This window comes from Lontra canadensis, unplaced genomic scaffold (genome assembly GCF_010015895.1).
Source record: "Lontra canadensis isolate GAN:19392208 unplaced genomic scaffold, GSC_riverotter_1.0 scaffold6, whole genome shotgun sequence".
Classification (NCBI taxonomy): domain Eukaryota; kingdom Metazoa; phylum Chordata; class Mammalia; order Carnivora; family Mustelidae; genus Lontra; species Lontra canadensis.
This window is the reverse complement of record NW_022631000.1, coordinates 27,862,915-27,882,534: the sequence shown is the minus strand read 5'-3', so window position 1 is coordinate 27,882,534 and position 19,620 is coordinate 27,862,915. Positions and strand designations below refer to the sequence as shown.

Sequence of the window (19,620 nt, the reverse complement as noted above, 5' to 3'; positions counted from 1 at the left end):
TCCATTTGCATATAGGAAAATGTACATACTCATATGCGCATGTCACTTTGCTTCCCATGGTAGCAGGGCCTTGGGGAAGAACCACATTTGAGAGCAGTTGTGCCATTGTTTTTGTGCCACCCAAACACCTATCTCAAATAGAAACCACCTAACCCAGCTCTCTTTAAGATAAGTGTGCTTTGTCCCAAATACAAACAAAATGGAAATTAGTGGCTTACCTTGGTGAGCATTTATTATTTCAAATACTAACAAATATCTAGAAGATAAGCAAGGCAGGCAAAGGGTGCTTGTGTCTTACTGGATATCAGAATTCTCATCCGAACTTTCTGATTTCTAGTCCCATAATTTTATATAACATAGCATTACTCTCCAAGGATTTCCACCCAGGACATCTAGAACTGTTACGCTAATTGTCATGAGCATAGGCTTCTACTGTCATGTTTTTTGCTTCAGTTCTTGAGAGCATTTTATGGTTCAAGATGATTGCTTAGTATCAGTCATCACAATTGTATTTCAGTCTGAAAGAAAGAGGGATGGAGAAGAAGGACCAAAGTATATATACCAGAGGTCTTTGAAGTTAGCTGCTTAGACTTTGCCACATGATGTTTGTTCTTCCAACTTACTGGCCAGAGCAGTTCAAGAGCCATCTCATTTTGAAAGGGAAGTTTTGAATTTAAGATTTTGTTTGAGTGACTATGTGCCAGTTCAGAATTAGGAGACCTATTACTATGGAAGAAGGAGAATAGATTTTAGAGGACAACTGGAAGTTTTTAAAGTCAGGCACAGTTTCTGGACCCCATTGTTTCTTATAGATGCTCAAATAAATGAGTGTTCAACTAAGATTGCTTACTGCTGCTGCTTTGTATTATTTGTATCTTGGGAAACCAATATCAGTTTAATACTACCACATTTCACTGCAGATTTTTGAAATCAATACATATTCTATATTAACAGTAGGAGATTAGTTTATAGTACTGAGAGAACCATGCGGTGGAATCAAGAAGAGTCGTCTGTCCATGATCTTTTCCCATGTTCAGGAAAGCCCAACATCCATCCATTTGGAATGACCAAAATCATTTAAATTCTTTTATGAGAACAAGGTGCTGGGGGAGAGTCTGACAACAGAGAGAACTTGTGTATTCTCAGTGATCTAAGTTTCTCTGGGATTAATTTTTTTTTATCCAAAGAAAATCAGGCATAGATGTTTGTTTTAAATGAAAAACAGAAACTCTTGTCAATAAACCTAAAGTTTATTTAGCCAGTGAGCACTTACATAGTTATAGAAGATATACATTGTGTAGGATGTGGGGAGGGAACCTCTGATACATTTTAAAAGCAGTTTGGAGTCATAAGTCCACTGGAAACTTATTTATTTACATTAGTGAAAATAATCCGTGAGTTGCTTCATTTCCTCATATAATGGAGATGTAGGTCTTAGCCACTAGACCAATGCCATTAAATAATAAATTTTCAAAATACTGAACAGTGTCTCTTGAGTTAAAACTAGAAAAGGAATGAGGATTTAGAAGATTTTCTTGGTGAGACATATTGTCAGGAATATTGTAAGAGATAGCTCAACTTGTAATTTGGGTACAAAATCCTCTTACTGATAAATAAGAAATGACAAGAGAAGAATTACAGCACTGACTACTCAAACTTTTCCATAAGTAAAATGATGTTTTAGTTTTAAAATTTTAATATATGTTTCTTCACATATTTTTACAATTCATATGAAGTCAAAGAAGCAAATACTCTGAGATGTCATGCAAAAGATATTAATTACCATAAAGAATGGTCTTATTAGGATTTTTTATTTTAAGCCACTCAAGTAATTTTCCTCTGATTGAAGAAAGAAATATTAAACTACATAATAACTGAAATAAAATGGAATATAAAACTTTTGTGTCTTTTATAATCTAAATAATGGATGAACACAGAAGATAGTCAACAGTTGGGATTATCTATTTTACCTCCTCCATCTAAAGACCCACTGGAATTAGAACTATTTATGTAAATTTTAAGGTTAAAATTTCTCTTGGTCTTTTCTCAGTTGAGTAAGTGTGAATGAGTGAATAATTGCCATATGGTAAGTTTGATGGAATGAATTTACATTCCCATTTTCTGAGCCAGTTTTGAATACTTAATATTTAGGTATAAATACTATGTTTTATAATAAGAGGCAATGTAATCTCGTAAGCACCGTTTTGCCTTTTACTTTCCTGACTCTTGTCACCTTTCCCCCCATACCTGTAAAGCAATTTTCTTAGTTTATGTTGGTTTCCTCTAGACAATTTTGCACGAGAAACCCCCCCCCTCCCCAGGAAACTTTTACTTACATCATAGCTATCAGAAATATTCACCACATTGTAGATTTGATGGCATTCTTTCTTTTTAGGACCTTCTATAGGATTAATGAAGAATGTCCCAGATTATCTGTTTACCTGGTTTCTCAGGATCATGGAGGATCTTCAAAAATTTTGTTCAGTGTTATGAGAAGTCAGTTTATAGGAAGTCAAGGAACTCTTTACTTGTCCCTCAAATTCTAGAATGTAGATACTGCTGGAGTCATATGATGAGGTATTGAAAAATCATGGTGCTGGAGGCAGGGTAGGGGGAGATATTTTGTAACTCTATCTTAAACAACAGGACTATAAGCAATATAAAAGTTTAAGTTACTCTGATTGTCCTTGGTCAACATGACTTTTTCTCTTACACTTGTACTACATTTCCAGACTTTATTTCCCATCCATTATGAGGCAGGGCTCACATGTGACCAGACTGTCTTGGCTGTGTCAGTAACTACCAAGAAATGTTTTGGCAGGTAGTTTCCTTGGATTATGGCAGGTTAAATTAAACTATTTTGAATTTAATGTATGTCATGTTGAAGAGAACTGGATTAATTGTTTGAAGCACTGAGATTCATCTCTATATGAACCACTTTATTTCCTGTTAGGACATCCTTTTGCTATTGCGAAGATGTATACAATGTCTCCTTCTATTAAAAAGAAATATATATGCAGGCAAAGTATGTTTTTGAATCAAAGATACTATTTCTTATTAACAGACTGCATAAGACACATTAATGCTTGATTATTAATGCTAATAGAGAAATGTGGAGAGTATAGTTTATCAAAAAACAGAAGATGCATTTTGGAATACAGTTTATTTTATTACATAAGTACATGAAATGATGAAGCCATATGGAAAATCTGATTCTGGAGAAACCTAAGGCTCTCATTTCTTTTCTGTGACCAACTGTATATCATTTTTTGAAATACTTTTTGCTGGGTTTGAACTTCATTTGGAGCAAAGAAAGGAAGTTGAAACCTTTCACTTAAAGCTATTTGTTAAGATGCTATTAAGAGTAAATAAAAGCAAAAGAAATAACATAGGATTTAAGTGAGCAAGAGAGGGACCTATTCACCTAATGTGGAACCTTATATTTCAGGATAATTGAAGATTGACTTTCTGGTAAAAGGCACAAAAAAGGATTAATTGGCTCATTTCAAACCGAGGCCACTTCTTTAGGAAGTATGCTTGAGGATATACTTGGCAATAAATTTAACAGCTAGCAAGGTCTCTTTACAGGTTGGCTTTATCAGAGACTCTGGAAGGAGAAAACCAAATTTGCCGTTATCTCGGAGTTCAAAGGCAAATGTGTGTTTGATGCCCAGGTTGTAAGCCCAGTCTAAAGAAGAACCTGATGTCGGGTCTGTAAAACATAAGCAATAAATATTTAATTAGAAACAAATGTTAATGTTTTTCTTGAAATGGAAATTCACTGGTGTAAAATTAGCAGTAAAAAATAATTATGTGTACAGTTAATTGCAGTAATGGATAGCAGTAGTGTTCTACATAGTACTGAGTGTTAGAGTAAAACATAATCATGGTTTTGGGATCCACCACACATTTTAAATATGTGCTGCATTTTCAAAATCACATTTTGCTTGGGTCAGTACTATAACTGATTTTGTTTCCTGGGCACACATTGTTGCAGATGGAGGTGGTCTGGGCAAGGGCAAGCAGCTGTGGAAACCAACTGAGGAGGGGCCTCTGGTCAGTGAAAACTCAGCATACAAGCTAGATAAAAGTATATTCTTTCCAATACTTCAGGTCTCTTTCTATTCATGTTGCTTGGATAAACAATTTTTATAGTTAAAAAACCAAGAAAGCTTAAATCAGTTATTTTAAGGATGTATTTAATCCCTTAACCCAACTTTTCAATGTCAATATTTATGAGATCTTACTAAGAATGTTATTTGAAAATCTAAACAGACATCTATAAATTATGTACATGTAAGGTTTATACAAGTGCATATATATACTATAAATGCATTTATGTATATTTTGCTTTGCATAATAAGGAAACTATTTTCTTGTACATAGAATCATTTATGTTCTAGGACAGATAAAGAGTTTAACTAATAGTAATGTTTTAGGTTTGAATGATAAAAATTCAAAGCTGTGATGAAGAAAAGAGGGAAGAAATATTTTGGTAGAAAGAAGGTTGGGTCTTAAACTATTCAACAAATATTTATTAAAGCTTAAATATGGGGGTGCCTGGGTGGCTCAGTGGATTAAGCCTCTGCCTTCGGCTCAGGTCATGGTCTCAGGGTCTTGGGATCAAGCCCTGAATCAGGTGCTCTGCTCAGCAGGGGGCCTGCTTCCCCTGGCCGCCCCCCGCCACCCCCCGCCGGCCTCTCTGCATACTTGTGATCTCTCTGTCAAATAAATAAATAAAATATTTTTTAAAAAAAGCTTTAATATGCACAGTGCACTTTACTTGGCACTGTTGGAGGGTGGCTGTGCAGGGTACAAAGATAAAGATGATATTGGTGTCTTTGGGAACTTACTGTTCAGGGGAGATAAGTCAAAGATGCAAATCAATAGAGATAGGGCAGAATATGTAAGTGCCATAAGGAAGGTGCAATCTCTTACGAAGATTAAAAAAAAATATGTATGTCTGGTGAGGAGGATGACTTTTCATGCTCAATGCCTGCTAAATAGCACCTTCATGATGGAGAGCCTTGGAAGGTATTTTTCTAGATGGAAATGGAACAAGGGCATTCTGGTCAGTGAGCTACAAAGACAGAAAAGCATGGAGGCCTTTTCAGGGACCATTGGCTCCAGCTGGACTGGAACAAATGGAGCAGTGAGAGTTTGTGGGCAAAGTTCAGAAAACCTGATAAATCAGGACAGGTGTTTTGTTTGGGAGGTAATAATAGCTATTTTAGTGCTGCACTTAGGACAGGTAACTTGGTCTGGAAAGAGTAGAGACCAGTGAGGAGGTATTGTGAAAGGAAAACGTGAACTTGTGTAGAGTCACCACACCAGCAATAGTGCTGAGGATTTTATGTCAAAAACACTGGAATGGAAGAGTCACAAAATCTGATAAAAATGATGGAGATTTCAGTCTGAGATTTCAGAATTAATAGAAATAGGAACTCAGGATAGTGATGGGGAAAAGAGAGGATAAAGGAGGAAAGACAAAAGGATGTTTAGCATCAACCACATTGAAGAAGGAGCTTGCAAAAATGAATTTTGAAGGTATTGGCAGAAACATTATAGGTGACATTGGCTTGCGCACATTCAGGATCATTATGTTTTCTTGGTGGATTGATCCTTTTATCTTTATTAATGTCTCTCTTTGTTTCTAGCAAATTTCTTTGGTCTGAAATTTATTTTATCTGATATTTAAATATCAGATGAATATCATATTAATATGGCCACTTCTGCTTTGGTTAACATTTGTATGGCATATCTCTTTTAGGCATTTCAGTTTCAACCCGTCTATGTTATATTTAAAATGAGTTTATCATACACAGTGTATTGTTCAATTGCATTTTTTTTAATCCACCTGCCAATCTGCCTTTATTTACTATCTTTAGGTAAATTATTGCTATGACTTAAATCTGCCATCTTATTGTTTGATTTTTATTTGTTCCATATGTTTTTCATTCTTTTATTTTTCTTTTATTTACTTTTTCTGGATAAATGAACATTTTAAGGATTTCATTTTGATATATTTATTTTTATTTTTTAGATTTTATTTATTTATTTGACACACGGAGAGAGAGAGCATGAGCAGGTGGAACTGCAGGGGGAACAGGAGAAGCAGGCTTCCCTACTCAGCAGGGAGCTGGACACGGGGCTCCATCCCTTGACCCTGGGTTTATGACCTGAACCGACTGAGCCACCCAGGCGCCCCCATTTTGATGTATTTATAATAAAGTTTTTTAAGTCTATGACTTCATTTAGTTTTTAGTGGTTGCTCCAGGTATTACAATATACATATTTTACAATATACATAATTTACTATCATCTGCTGATATCAGTGTTTTACCACGTCAAGTGACATATAGAAATCTTACTTGCATTTAGGTTTTTTTTAATCTTCCTACTTTTTTCTTTTCAACCAATTCTTTATTTTGGCAATTATGTATATATATATTTTTTTTTATTTTTTTTTAAATTTTATTTTTTATAAACATATATATTTTTTCCCCCAGGGGTACAGGTCTGTGAATCGCCAGGTTTACACACTTCACAGCACTCACCATAGCACATCTTCCTACTTTTTAAACGTAATCGTCTTGAGTACTTCTGTACATGCACTGAGGATCACATCAAATGGAATTATATTTTGTGGTTCCACCATCATGAAGACATAGTTGTTCATTCACTCATTCACTCATTCATTCATTCTTGCTTCATTTCTACCAGTTTTAAGGCTTTTCCTGTTACATTTCTTTATTATTTGGGGAGCCTACTTTAACCATTTTTAAAGGGTAGGTCTTTGGGTGATTAATTCTCTTAGTTTTCCTTTGTCTGAGAAGGTCTTCATTTCCTCTTCGCTTCTGAAGGATATTTTTGCTGAATATAGAATTAAGGGTTGATAGTTCTTTTCTTTTAGCACTTGAAAAATATTGTCATTTCCTTTTGGTTTTCCATGATTTCAATGGAAAAATCTGTCCCTTGAATTCTTTTTTCCCCTCTAGATTGTTACTCTCTAGTTGCTTTCAAGAGTTTTTTCTTTGTCTCTCGTTTTCAAAATTTTAATTATGAGGTACTTGGTGTGAATTTCTTTGAGTTTATCCTATTTGGCATTCACTTAGCTTTTTGGTATGTTGGTGTATGTTTTCAGTCTTTATTTTTTTTCACATATTTTTTCCATTCTCACTCTCTTTCTCCTCTTCTGAGACTTTGATGATATGAATGTTGGCTCTTTGATTACTGTATCTCAGGTCCCTGAAGTTTTGCTTATCTTTTTTTTCCAATTTGTTTTCTCTCTTCAGTTTGCCTGAATTCTTATTCTGCCTTTAACTTAATTGATTCTTCTCTCCATCATACTCATTCTGCTATTGAGTCCTTCCAGTGAATTTTTAAGAATTTAGGTTACTGTATTTTCTAGTTCTGTGCTTTCCATTTGGTTCCTTTTATATCTTGCCTTTTTTCAGTGAGATTTTCTGTGATGTTTCAAGGCTATCTAATTATTTGTTGAAGCATTTTTATGATTGTGACTTCAAAATTCTTATCAGATAGTTCCAACATGTAAATAACCTCAGTGTTGGCATCTTTTGGTTGTCTTTTCTCATTCATGCTGTGATCTTCTTCATTTTTGCTGTGACAAGTAATTTTTCCTTGTATCCTGGACATTTTGTCCATTTTGTTAAATTTTAAATCTTAACTGAAAGCTATTTTAGCAGTCATCTTCTTTTGAGCCTTGTTCCATTGTTCCAATGACAATATGGTTTTTAAAATCTCTGCATGGCAGGGCACCTGGGTGGCTCAGTGGGTTAAAGCTTCTGCCTTCAGCTCAGGTCATGATCCCAGTGTCCTGGGATCTAGCCCTGTGGGCTCTCTGCTCAGCGGGGAGCCTGCTTCCTCCTCTCTCTCTGCCTACTTGCGATCTCTGTCTGTCAAATAAATAAATAAAATCTTAAAAAAAAAAAATCTCTGCATGGCTATATTGGACTGATTGGTTCCCCTAGTGCAGCTGGTTTCTCATTGATTGCTGCAGGTAACTACTACGTGGGTGAAAGGTGATCCCCCTAGCTTGGCCACCTGGTGCCTCTAGGTGGTGAATGAGGGCTCTACCCTGAAGGATAGAGAGCCCTTCCCTGATGAGGAAGAAGCAAGAAAGAGGAGGAGGGAACTGAAAAGAGAACCCTGTGTGGTATATGTGTAGTGTACCTGTTTTTTTTTTTTTTTGTTTGTTTGTTTTTTTTGTTTTTGTTTTTTAAATGTCTACTTCTAGAGGTAGTCAGCAGAGAAAGAGTAGAAAAGAAGGTGGTAGAGGCAATCCAAGAGAGTTTATTTGTTATTTTCTTAAAGATTTTATTTATTTGATACAGAGAGAGATCACAAGTAGGCAGAGAGGCAGGCAGTTGAGGGGGAGGGGAGCAGAGAGCCCAGTGTGGGGCTTGATCCCAGGACCCTGAGACCATGACCTGAGCCAAAAGCAGAGGCTTAATCCACTGAGCCACCCAGGCACCGAAGAGAGTTCGTTGTTTAAGGAAGACAAAGGAATGGCAGGAAGAAGGGATATCACCAGGGTCCAGTGTTGTAGGGAGATTGTGGAATGTGTAAGCTAAGTGTATTGGTTTTAGTGATCAGGAAGACTGTCATTTTTAGCTAGAATTGGGTTTAAGTTCATTAGAAAAAGGCACATAAAAGTAAGAATTTGGTAGCAATAAAGGTAAGGTAAGTAGGAATTATGTCTTATATGGTGATTTAGAGTCTACTAGGCATTTTAATAAACTTGGCCAATTTCTAGCTGTACTAGTTCCCCATTTGCAGTTAAGTAAACTATTGTGATTTAAAAGAGTTAAAGAGTATGGCTGTATCACTTTGACAGATTTGCTTTATGGGAAGATTTTCGTTAAAATTAATAGTGGTTATTGAGAATATATGTAATTTGTGATTCTTCATAATTGTGTGATGTTATTGAGTGTAATACATTTTTTTTAAGATTTTATTTATTTATTTGACAGAGAGAGACACAGTGAGAGAGGGAACAGAAGCAGAGGGAGTGGGAGAAGGAGAAGCAGGTTTCCTGGGAGCCCATTGCAGGGCTCGATCCCAGGACCCTGAGATCATGACCTGAGCCAAAGGCAGACACTTAATGACTGAGCCACCCAGGCACCCCTACATTTTCTTTCTTGATACCACCTTTTGTATCTTCAAAACCTTAACTTTGCAAACAAAAACTATATAAGGCGTAAAATAAATGCAAAACTGAAAGCTTTTTACTTGTAAGAATACATGTTATTAGAACTTTTTTGAACATGATACTTAGCTTTTTGTTTACCTACAGCTAAACCTACTAAAATATTTGTGTGTGTATGTATATATATTTATTTAATTTTTTAAAAAGATCTTATTTATTTATTTGACAGACAGAGACCACAAGTAGGCAGAGAGGCAGGCAGAGAGAGAGAGGGGGAGGCAGGCTCCCTGCTGAGCAGAGAGCCCATGCAGTACCTGATCCCAGGATCCTAAGATCATGACCTGAGCCAAAGGCGGAGGCTTAACCCAGTGAGCCACCCAGGTGCCCTGTATATATTTATAAGATATAATAGCCACTTGCTAAATGCCAGGCACCCTTTTAGTGCTTCACGTATGTTAACTCATTTCACAAATTCCTATCACAATCTTAGGATTTAAGTACCAGTTGCTTGTTTTTGTTTTTTTTTTTTTTTAAAGATTTTATTTATTTATTTATTTGACAGACAGATCACAAGTAAGCAGAGAGGCAGGCAGAGAGAGAGGAGGAAGCAGGCTCCCCACCGAGCAGAGAGCCCAATGCGGGGCTCAATCCCAGGACCCTGGGATCATGACCTGAGCCGAAGGCTGAGGCTTTAACCCACTGAGCCACCCAGGTGCCCCCCCAGTTGCTTGTTTTACAGAAGAGGAAATTTAGGCCCACAGGGATTGAACAGTTTGCTCAAAAACATTAGCTGGTAAAGGTTGAGTCAGGAATCAAACCCAAGCTGCATGCGTTTAGAGTTTGTGCTATTAACCATTGTACTATACTACCTATTGTATGTCAGTCTATAGTCCTCCCAATAAAAAGTCTTCTTTGAGTTCTACAAGATAGCTTTTTGTTGTTGACATCATTTTCTTAATATATTGTCATTGAAAAAAATTCTCTTTCAAGGCATATTAGGTGCAAGGAACTTACTGTAATACAATCAAAACAAGTAAAAATAAAACTGAACCAAACTGGGAATCTGGCTTCAGTCCACAGGAATCTACATAACACAATGCTGGTGGCTTAACATTTGTTTTTCAAGAAAAGTATTATTGACATGCATTAAACATAATAACCGGCACTTTTATGTCAATACTAAGTGAAATTTCTTTTTGAAGCAAGAGCTAAGCTAGAGGTATGTGGGCATAAATTGAAATATTTTCTTTGCATTTTTATTGCTCTTTAATATAATCTCAGCTTGAATGTCTTAGTAGATAGAGATTGGGTGTTGTGAGCTACAAATGTGAGGTCTTTTCTCTTTTTCAAAATGTGGAAGTGGTACAGAGTGTGGAAAACAGTACCGGGTTGAGATATAGGAGCAGATCTAGCAATTTGGTGTGTAGGGAAGGCAACAAGAAAGGCACGTTGAAATTAACTTTTTAATTTATGATGTGACAAAAAGTGGGTGATATTAATGATGCAAGCTATCTGTTCCTATTACTTCAGTGAACTGTTCTTTCTAACTAGGTATTATGTTCTGTTATTTCTAAGATAATAAAGGATTGGATAGGTAACCAATATACAAATGTAAACATTTCACAACCTTTTACATCAGTTTTTGTGTCATCTAAATATTGTTGCTTTGTGGCAAAGTAGTTAGTATACCTTTTGACTTTTGTCTGGAACGCTAATTTTTGTTCCTATTTTTCCCCAAATTGCTCAAATCTTTCTTTACCTTATTTTTATAGTCTATGAAAGAGGGATTAAGCTTAGACCACTGGTTTTCAAACCTAGTTTCATCTTTTTTTTTTGTTGTTGTTCTTGTTAAAGATTTTATTTATTTGACACAGAGAGAGAGAGACAGTGAGAGAGGGAACACAGGCAGGGGAAGTGGGAGAGAGAGAAGCAGGCTTCCTGTGCAGCGCTCAATGTGGGGCTCGATGTGGGGCTTGATCCCATGACCGCAGGATTATGACCTGATCAAAAGGCAGATGCTTAACGACTAAGCCACCTGCGTGCCCTCAAACATAGTTTCATCTTTGAATCACTTTGGGCACTTTAAAAAAAATGCAGGTGACTGGCCTACACCACAAACTAATGAAATCAGAATTTCTGGGGGTGGGGTCTAATCATCCACATATTTTAAAAGCTCAGATGATTCTGATGGGAAGTCAGGATTGAGATCCTTGAATTAGATCATCTCCTAGATTTCCTCCTGGTTTCAAATTTTATGATTTTTATTTATTGGCTATATTTGCTTCTTAGGTTCAAATTGTAAACTTATTTTTTCTGGAGGTGAGAGCTCTCTCCGTAATTTGGGTTTAAAAATGTTTCTTAGCCCTTTTCTTTGGTTTCCATCAAATTAAAGAGAGAAAACCACTAGCAAATGCTATCAATGCTTTCCCTGAGTCCTGGGACTTTTTAAAGTGACAACCAGTGTTGTCAGTGTTGGAATGACTAAATTTTAATTGTGGGATGCCCTTATTTTCTGTTCTTACCAAGTTAACACTTTGTTACCCTCTGCTTCCATGAATGGTTGATTAATTCAATCAGGTACTTTATTAAAGAAGTCACTCCTAAAAAATTTAAACATCTATCAAGCTGCTCTAGCCCTGTATGGAAGAGGCAATTTTTTCTAAATCTGCATTTCTTTAAAAAATCTTTTAATATAACTAAAAAAATTTATACTGTTACACAGTTATACAGAATGTAATTCCTCTTCACCTTATCCTCCCATTTTGAAAGTGATACATGATGGCTTGCAGCCATGGTATTTTTGCCTGTCTTTCTCCTAGTTAGAATATAACTCCTTGAGAGCAGTTATTTTATTTTAATTCTTCTAACCTACCTCTCAAAGCTCCAAAGTTCTGGGCTGTGAAAGAGGCATTCCATAAATTCTTGCTCATTAAATTACTGTGATACAATGCCATGCATAGCTTTAGTGTGTTCAAAATTTGCATATATATGTAAATGTATATTACATATATATGTGTGGAAAGTGTAGGGGCAATGATCCTTTGATGTTCTAGTTGCCATTTGCAAAGTGTGCTCCTGTTTGGAACCCTTTGTTCTTTGCTGCCAAGAAAGAACATCTAGCTTGTCTGGTACTGCAATTCTCAATATCCACTAAGTAGGCTGCCATTTTAAACTGATGTTCTAGTTTGTCCTATCATTCTTTGCCCACTTTTGGTCCACCTAACATAGCTGAGTATATCATCTTTTTTGAAGTCCCATTTTCATCCACTCGTATGTGTAATTAATCTCTAGCATGGCTATATTGCAACAAGAGATCTGAATTGATATTGGTGAATGACTGTGTCACTGTACTTTCTCTTCAGCCTTTTAATAATGACTAGTTGATAGGTGATTGCTGATGAATGTTCTCTGAGAATGGGACTTGTCTGGTTTTTTGATCATTTTTCTAATTCCACCAAAGGAGCTTCCAATGTGATAGCACAGCAATTAGCAATTATTGAGGGTATAGACCTTAATTCCAAGTTTACACTTTTAGCTTGGGTTGGGGAAGTATTTTATAAGGTGTGGCCAGGTAGAATTACTGCAGAGTCCATGGATTCACACATATGTATTTCTTTTCTTCAATCCATGAATTTAAAAAGGGTAATGGAAATAAGTATATGTGTTTCGTGGTGGTGGACATTTCATGGTTGCTCATGAAATATTTAAAGGTTAGGGACACCTAGATGTCTCTGTCAGTTAAGTGTCTGCCTTTGGCTCAAGTCATGATCCCAGAATTCTGGGATCTAGCCCCAAGTCAGGTTCCCTGCTCAGCAGGAAGTTTGCTTCTCCCTGTGGCCCCACCCAACTCATACTCTCTTTCTCTCTCTCTCACACACTCTCTCTATCTCAAATGAATAAATAAATAAATAAAACCTTTTAGAAATGTTTAAAGGTTAAACAGCAGTCTTCATACTAAAAATATTGGATGTCCTGGCTCTGAAGAGTGATGCAGGCTAAATCGAGTTCAGTCTTGTGGTTTCAATCCACATTCATTCTTTTTGGATCAGTCAGGGTGCTATTTTAATCGAGCAAGTTTATGGGAGTTAATTCTGCTATTGTTCCATGCCTTGCACTGTGCTAGGTATTTTGTGATCTGAGAAGAGATCTGAAATGTAATCGTTGCTTTTGAGGAATTAAGTTTTGTTAGGAAGTTAAGGTTTTGTAAGCAGGTCTTTGGGAATTTTCCATTCTTCAGTTCTAAGAATTGAAGCTGCAAAATGATTTGGAGAAAAGGCAATTTTTACTGAAGTATTTGCAAACTAAGATCAGTGGGATCTTGCTATAAGAGACACAAATGATTTTATTTCCCAAGGTCTGAATTAACGGTCTTTGGTGAAAAATCAAATGAATTTCTTTTCATTTCTTAAAAATAGAAAAACCTGGTTATTTTAGCTAAAGAAACCAAATGAGAAAGCATTATATGTAGTGGCCAAGATCATGGTTTTTGGTTTTGAAACCTGGGACTAAATCTCAGTTTAGCCAATTATAAGTACAGCCTACCTCATAGGATGTTCTGATGATTAATAAGATTGTGAAATCAAGGGCCAAGCACAGTGCCTGACTTGTCAGAAATCTGTCAGTAATTAAAAAAATGCACAAAGACAAAGAAGTCTAAAAATAGTGAAGAGTAAGAAGTGGTACTTAGACACTAAAACAAAAGCAACAGCACTAGAATCTTTATATCATTTTCTTAATCCACCATACACATTTCAGTTTAACACCATAGAAAGGGGCTGATGAGAAGGACAAGAAACTGGTTTTACATGATCAAAGTGGCTGAAACTTTTGGTCTGCCCATTTTCCTATCAGGAGCTGGGGAACAATGTCCAGTTAAACAACAACAACAACAACGACAAAAATTGTAGAGTGTGCTTCAACTAATTCTCATTAGTTCCTGTGAGGATAAATGTTGGTGGGGAACAGGAGGGTAGTTTAATTCTAAACCAAAACTTCATCTTGACTTAACCATTTCTACTGACCTTGTAACCTTGTATAATTTGTTTCTAGAAAAATCTTATCCCCGAAAAGGGCAAAATGTATCCCCTAGATTCACATGTAATTCAGAATTATCCATTAAAACTGAAGTTTAAATTAGCAATTCTAGATGTTCTAATCCTAATTTACAAATGCTAAAATTTCTTTAATATTTATAAAAAGAATTAGTGGAAATAACATAGTAAATAATAGGAAAAACTTACAGATTGTTGATGCTATTGGGCCATAGATGTAGCAGGTTTCATATCGAGTTGCTAGAACATCAGTGCCGATTTTTGCAACTTTGGTCTGGAGAAAAAGGAAGTTAGAGTTGGAATGATAGAAAACTATGTACACAGTATTAATTTGCTTGGGAATCAAAAAAAGTAAATTTTACTGGTTATTTGGCAACTGAAGATCAAAATAAAATCAACAGTTAAATTAGGAATTTATTTTTGGTAAGATATATTGTTATTATGAAGAATTCTAAATGTGAAATCAGTTATATATAGTAATGTCATATCTCATTTTAGATTTCTATCCTTTCTTTTCTCTCTTCTTTCTCCCTCCCTCATTGTTCTCCCCCGACCTTCCCTGCTTTCTTCCTTTTGTCCTTCCTTCTAAAAAACATATTCTTTCTACTTCCTCTCATATACTTTCTGGCTGCAGATACTTGTCTCTTCCAAAATCAGTTTCTTCCCTGTTTCTGCTTCCTTTGTTTTTATGGGCGCCACATTGCCAATGGACATTTTCCACACTGAATTTTAGCGTGCTGAGGGAAGAAATGTGGTTGACTCTTCTTTAAAATAGTTGTTAAATTAGAGTTTCTCTTCCAAGATGAATGCATTTCGTGACCTTTAATATATATTAGTGTTTCATGCTATGAGAATGATTATTGGAATGAATTTTAATGGAATGTAGTCACTAACATATTAGTACCCTCAATGAAGATTTTTACTTTGTATGTGTAATGTATATAACCAAAAGATAAGTTTTTTCTTAATTAATTTAGTTGCTGTTTAAGAACTCTTTACTCAGAATAGTTTGTTGTGTGTATTTGTATTTTTAATCCATAATAACCATTTTCCCAAGGGCAGACTGAAATTGCATTGCTGTAGCTTTTCATGAACTAATCAAACTCATGGGTTCAGATTCTCAACTATATTGGCTAAATAAATGACTCTGGGCCACATATTGCTTGTATATTTTCTTTGTTGTATATATACAGATGGTTTTAATGACTGGTTCAAATCTCCGCTGCAACTGAAATTAAATGCTGTTGTGCTGAATACAATGGATGGAAATCAAAATGACAATAGTGACTTCTTTTTATTTTTAAAAATATGAGGCAGTATTGGAGCCATAGCTTTTACTGAATGTTGTTCTGTTTGTCAGCCCTGCATGGGATCTGGGACACTGAACTTTATCTGCTTTATTTCTTTTCTTTACAGCGAAAAGTACCCCTTTTTATGGATATTCACACTACAGGTTCTTGTGATGCACTGGAACCCATATGTAGAGGTTTTATTTGTTTTAAGCCAACATGATTAAATTAGTTTTCATACAAAGGGAAAGGATGTATAGTGGATCTTAGTTCCTGAAAGACAGTGTGTTCTCAGTGAGGAAACTTCACAAACATTCATAATGTTCTTTCTTTGGGTAGTAACAGAATTAATATTATTTCCAAGTTGACTAGGAGGATAAAAATACAATGGATCTTCTTAAATATGGTTTTTAGGGACAGAAATAGACATCTTTGCTGTTCTATTAGACTTTTGCTGATTGTGGTTTTATAATTTGTCCATGGTAAATGCTTATATAACAATCTGAGTAGTAATGGAATTCTGGTCTGGATGGCCTAGACATTTTTCTGCACTCGTTTAATCTTAGAATCACATTGAAAGATTTTGTCTCTATCTTTTTATCACATGAAAGATTAATCTAGGAATTATGACTTTTAACTCTAAAGTTAACTTTAAGGTAAACTTTATTAGTTTTTTCCTTTGGTATTAAAATGTGAAATTCTTTCAATTCATGCAGTTGTTCATAGAGAAGAGTTGTTTGTGAACGTCAGTGGTAATGTCTGTCAGTGCATAACTGTAGTTTTTTTTTTTTTTTTTTCTACATACCAGGTCCTTGTGGTTAGCTGGCAGTTTTGATGTATATCCATAGGGAAACAGTAGCATCTGGGAATAGGAGTGGAAGGTGATATAGGCCTTGATTGATTTCAGGTGGCTTCGAATGAAATCAGTGACAGCCTTGGTCTCTTTCTCGGACTCTGGTTCTGGGCCTCGATAGGTATCCGTACATGGATTCTTGGTGCTCGGAAAAGCTGCAGTGGACATGGGTGGATGAGATCACAGTCTGCTTCCCCTCAGAAAAGCTCCTGCCTCTTCTGATATGGACACACAAAATGTTTTAGACATTTTCATCTCCCAGGTTTACAGGCTGCCTCAATGTCTCTGGAGTCATAGTCATTGCAGATCAACTTTGTACACACAACTCAGAGTGAGACAGACCCAGTCCACTGGAGTATTCTTAGCCTTGTTTATTTTGCCTCTGTTTCCCAAGATTATAAGAATAGTACACCAGAAGCAACCCAGAGCCTGGAGCCGGATAGAACCCAGTTCCAGTTCAGAACCCAGTTCCACTCCAACTTGTTGGGGACTGGTATGAATTACCTTTTTGGAGTCTGAGTTTCTTCAACCCATTTCATCAGGCAGCTCTCGCTTAGGGATAGCTGCTATTATCATAATTACTGTGGTAGAATAAAATTAAAAGCTAAGGTGGTATTTTCAACCAAGTTAGGTAAAGAAAAAAATTTATGAATAGGGGTAGTAGTAATTTCTCCTTGAATGTATGTAATGATGAAGTCAGATTTTTATAACAACTACAGTGTTATCTGATGTAGCAGGCTTCTGCTTATCATTGCATTTATATTAAACCTTTCACATTCTTTGACCCAGCTGTTTCTTTTCACTAAACATCTGAAGAACTATCTGTATGCTGGTTTTAACCACTGGTATTTCTCAGCTTTTATCAGACCAGAAGAGGAGGGACCTGAGACCTCTCTTCAGATTCTGAATTTTTGTGCATCAGGATTGTGCCTGAGTTTTAGCAAGCTAGATATATTAAGTAAGAGATGGTTTGATAAACACCACCACCCCGCACTTCCTCCCATATGACAAAACATTCATAATATTTCTAAAGTAGGGATGATTATCTTTTATTTTTTAGATTACAAAATTAACACTCAGGGGATACATATTTTACTGAAATAAGTCAGTGGTTTAACTGAATTTGCTGTGTGAACACTTTTTTTTTTTTTTAAAGATTTTATGTATTTATTTATTTGACAGACAGATCACAGGTAGGCATAGGTGAGAGAGAGAATGGAAGCAGGCTCCCCGCCAAGCCGAGAGCCCGATGCGGGGCTGGATTCCAGGATCCTGGGATCATGATCTGAGCCAAGGCAGAAGCTTTAATCCACTGAGCGAGCACCCAGGTGCCCCTGAACACTCTTTTATAGCTATTTTCCTTGAGATCAAGTATACTACTCACAATTCCATGAGGCATTAAAATTCCTGTTGAGGTCAGTGCCGATGCATTTGGAGTTTTGGTTCTTGGAACGATTTTTTCTCCACATGCGGTTCTGCAGGATTGAATGATGGAAGTGTTTATATTAGATTAGTTTACATTTTTCAATTTGATCATTTCAGACCCTCTCTGCAGGTGTCCACAGCATTATTTGAAATCTGCCTAGTTAACCTGAAGCTCCTTTTTATGAAGAAAAATATATTGTTTTCCTATAATTTGTAATATTTTCGGAAACATTGTTTTTTTAAATTACTGTTCTAAGGCCTTGATAAAATAATTTAATTAACTTTTAGAACTGTTGATTAGTCCTTGGTACTAGAAAGTGATGAATAATGTTCTGAAATTACCTGTAATTTAAATTATAACTTCATTACATCCTTCACCATTTATAGATTTAGGGTATTAAAGAGGCCAAATTGTGACTGTTAGAGCATAATTTTCAGAAAGAACTGAATGTGATAGTATCTGTCTGAATGTTCAGTATTAATGTTATTTAGCAACAATAGGTCAATAAGGGATCCAATTAAAGGACAGATAGATAACTGTGTCACTCTTTTATATATTTGTTTATTTTGATACATTTATCCACATCAGATTCTGTTACAGATAGACTGGAATACAGTGCCTTTTGCTTTGAGATCAGTGTTCAGAATGTCTTTAATTGACTTTTATTTTTTAGGTAGAATGTGTTTTTTCCATATCATATAACATACATTTCTTTTATAATTATTGCTCTTTTTCTTTTTATTCATTACTAGCTTCAGCAGCAGAAATTTCATATTATTTCAAGGACACCTATGTAACCAGGAAATCACACTTGCCTTAGTCTGAAATTGAGGTTCTTTAAAATTACATTTTTCTGAATTAGAATTAACTAGTTATTGAAACCTTAAACTTAATGCATAACAACCAGTGTGCATTAAAGTCAGTAAATACTATATTGTCCAAATGCAAACAAGAGATCATGGTCTCTTACCTGTGTCCATGACCAAATATATCCATCAACATTGAATACAGGAAGAACATAAAAATTCATTCGGTCCAGGAGTTTGGTCATAATTTTATTTTTTCCATAAGTTTTGGCTGCCTGTAAGAATAGGAAAAAATTAAGCTATTGGTGGAAAGTTCACTGCCATGTGGAAAGCTGTGGCTATAATAGTAATAACTACCACCACTTTGGCCATTTGCCCAGTGTCACATGATTTCAAACATATTTCCTCCAAATAGCATAAAAATAAGTGACCCATATAAAAGTTACTTATTCAGACTAGTGAAAATAATTGAACTGACCATTCTTTAAAGGTCATTTAATTGTCAAGACTGTAGCATTCCACGTATAGTATGCAAGATATGTTATATAAGAAGAACAGAGCCAAGTCAAAAATTAGACATACACCTTGATTTAAATAGATTCTACCCCTCACATCCTTTAGGTAAATAAAGATTGAGTTTGTAAGCATAGAAATATGTAAATATTGGAGCTGATTTATAAATTAATTATAAATAGGATTAAAGAAAAATGCTCTATTAATAAAAAACTCAAGCACTTAGATTGACCAATCAACTCCTTTTCTCCCAACAGATTGATATTTCTGAAATTATCTGTACTTCCTATGGCTGCTTAAAATCTCTCTCATTCTTGGAAAATCTCTTCTAGGTACATTTGTTCCAGAGCCAGGGGATTTCTTGTAGCCCTGTCACATGTATTCCTTTATAGGTTGAGTAAGGGGAGCTCTTGGCCCTCAGCTGGAAGAACTAAAACAACTGCAGGGATAAATCAATTCTACTGGCAGATTCATTCCTAGTTAAAGCATCCATGCCCAGAGAGCCATTGTCAT

At 35.7% G+C, this 19,620-nt stretch overlaps 1 protein-coding gene across 2 annotated transcripts in view; it reads right to left on the bottom strand.

Moving 5' to 3' along the window:
• Nucleotides 1-413: 413 nt before the first annotated feature.
• CPA3 (carboxypeptidase A3) overlaps nt 414-19,620 on the bottom strand; it is a 33,978-nt gene continuing 14,771 nt past the window's right edge. The window contains exons 7-11 of one of the 2 annotated variants that reach the window (XM_032852438.1): nt 18,759-18,869; nt 17,747-17,837; nt 16,315-16,517; nt 14,410-14,494; nt 414-518 (exon numbers count right to left, since the gene is read on the bottom strand). In XM_032852438.1, coding sequence (XP_032708329.1) covers nt 514-518; nt 14,410-14,494; nt 16,315-16,517; nt 17,747-17,837; nt 18,759-18,869 — 495 coding nt within the window. In that variant the 3' untranslated portion in view covers nt 414-513. Of the gene's footprint in view, nt 519-3,277; nt 3,713-14,409; nt 14,495-16,314; nt 16,518-17,746; nt 17,838-18,758; nt 18,870-19,620 lie in introns of those variants that run through there. The other variant, XM_032852437.1, reaches the window with a different exon arrangement.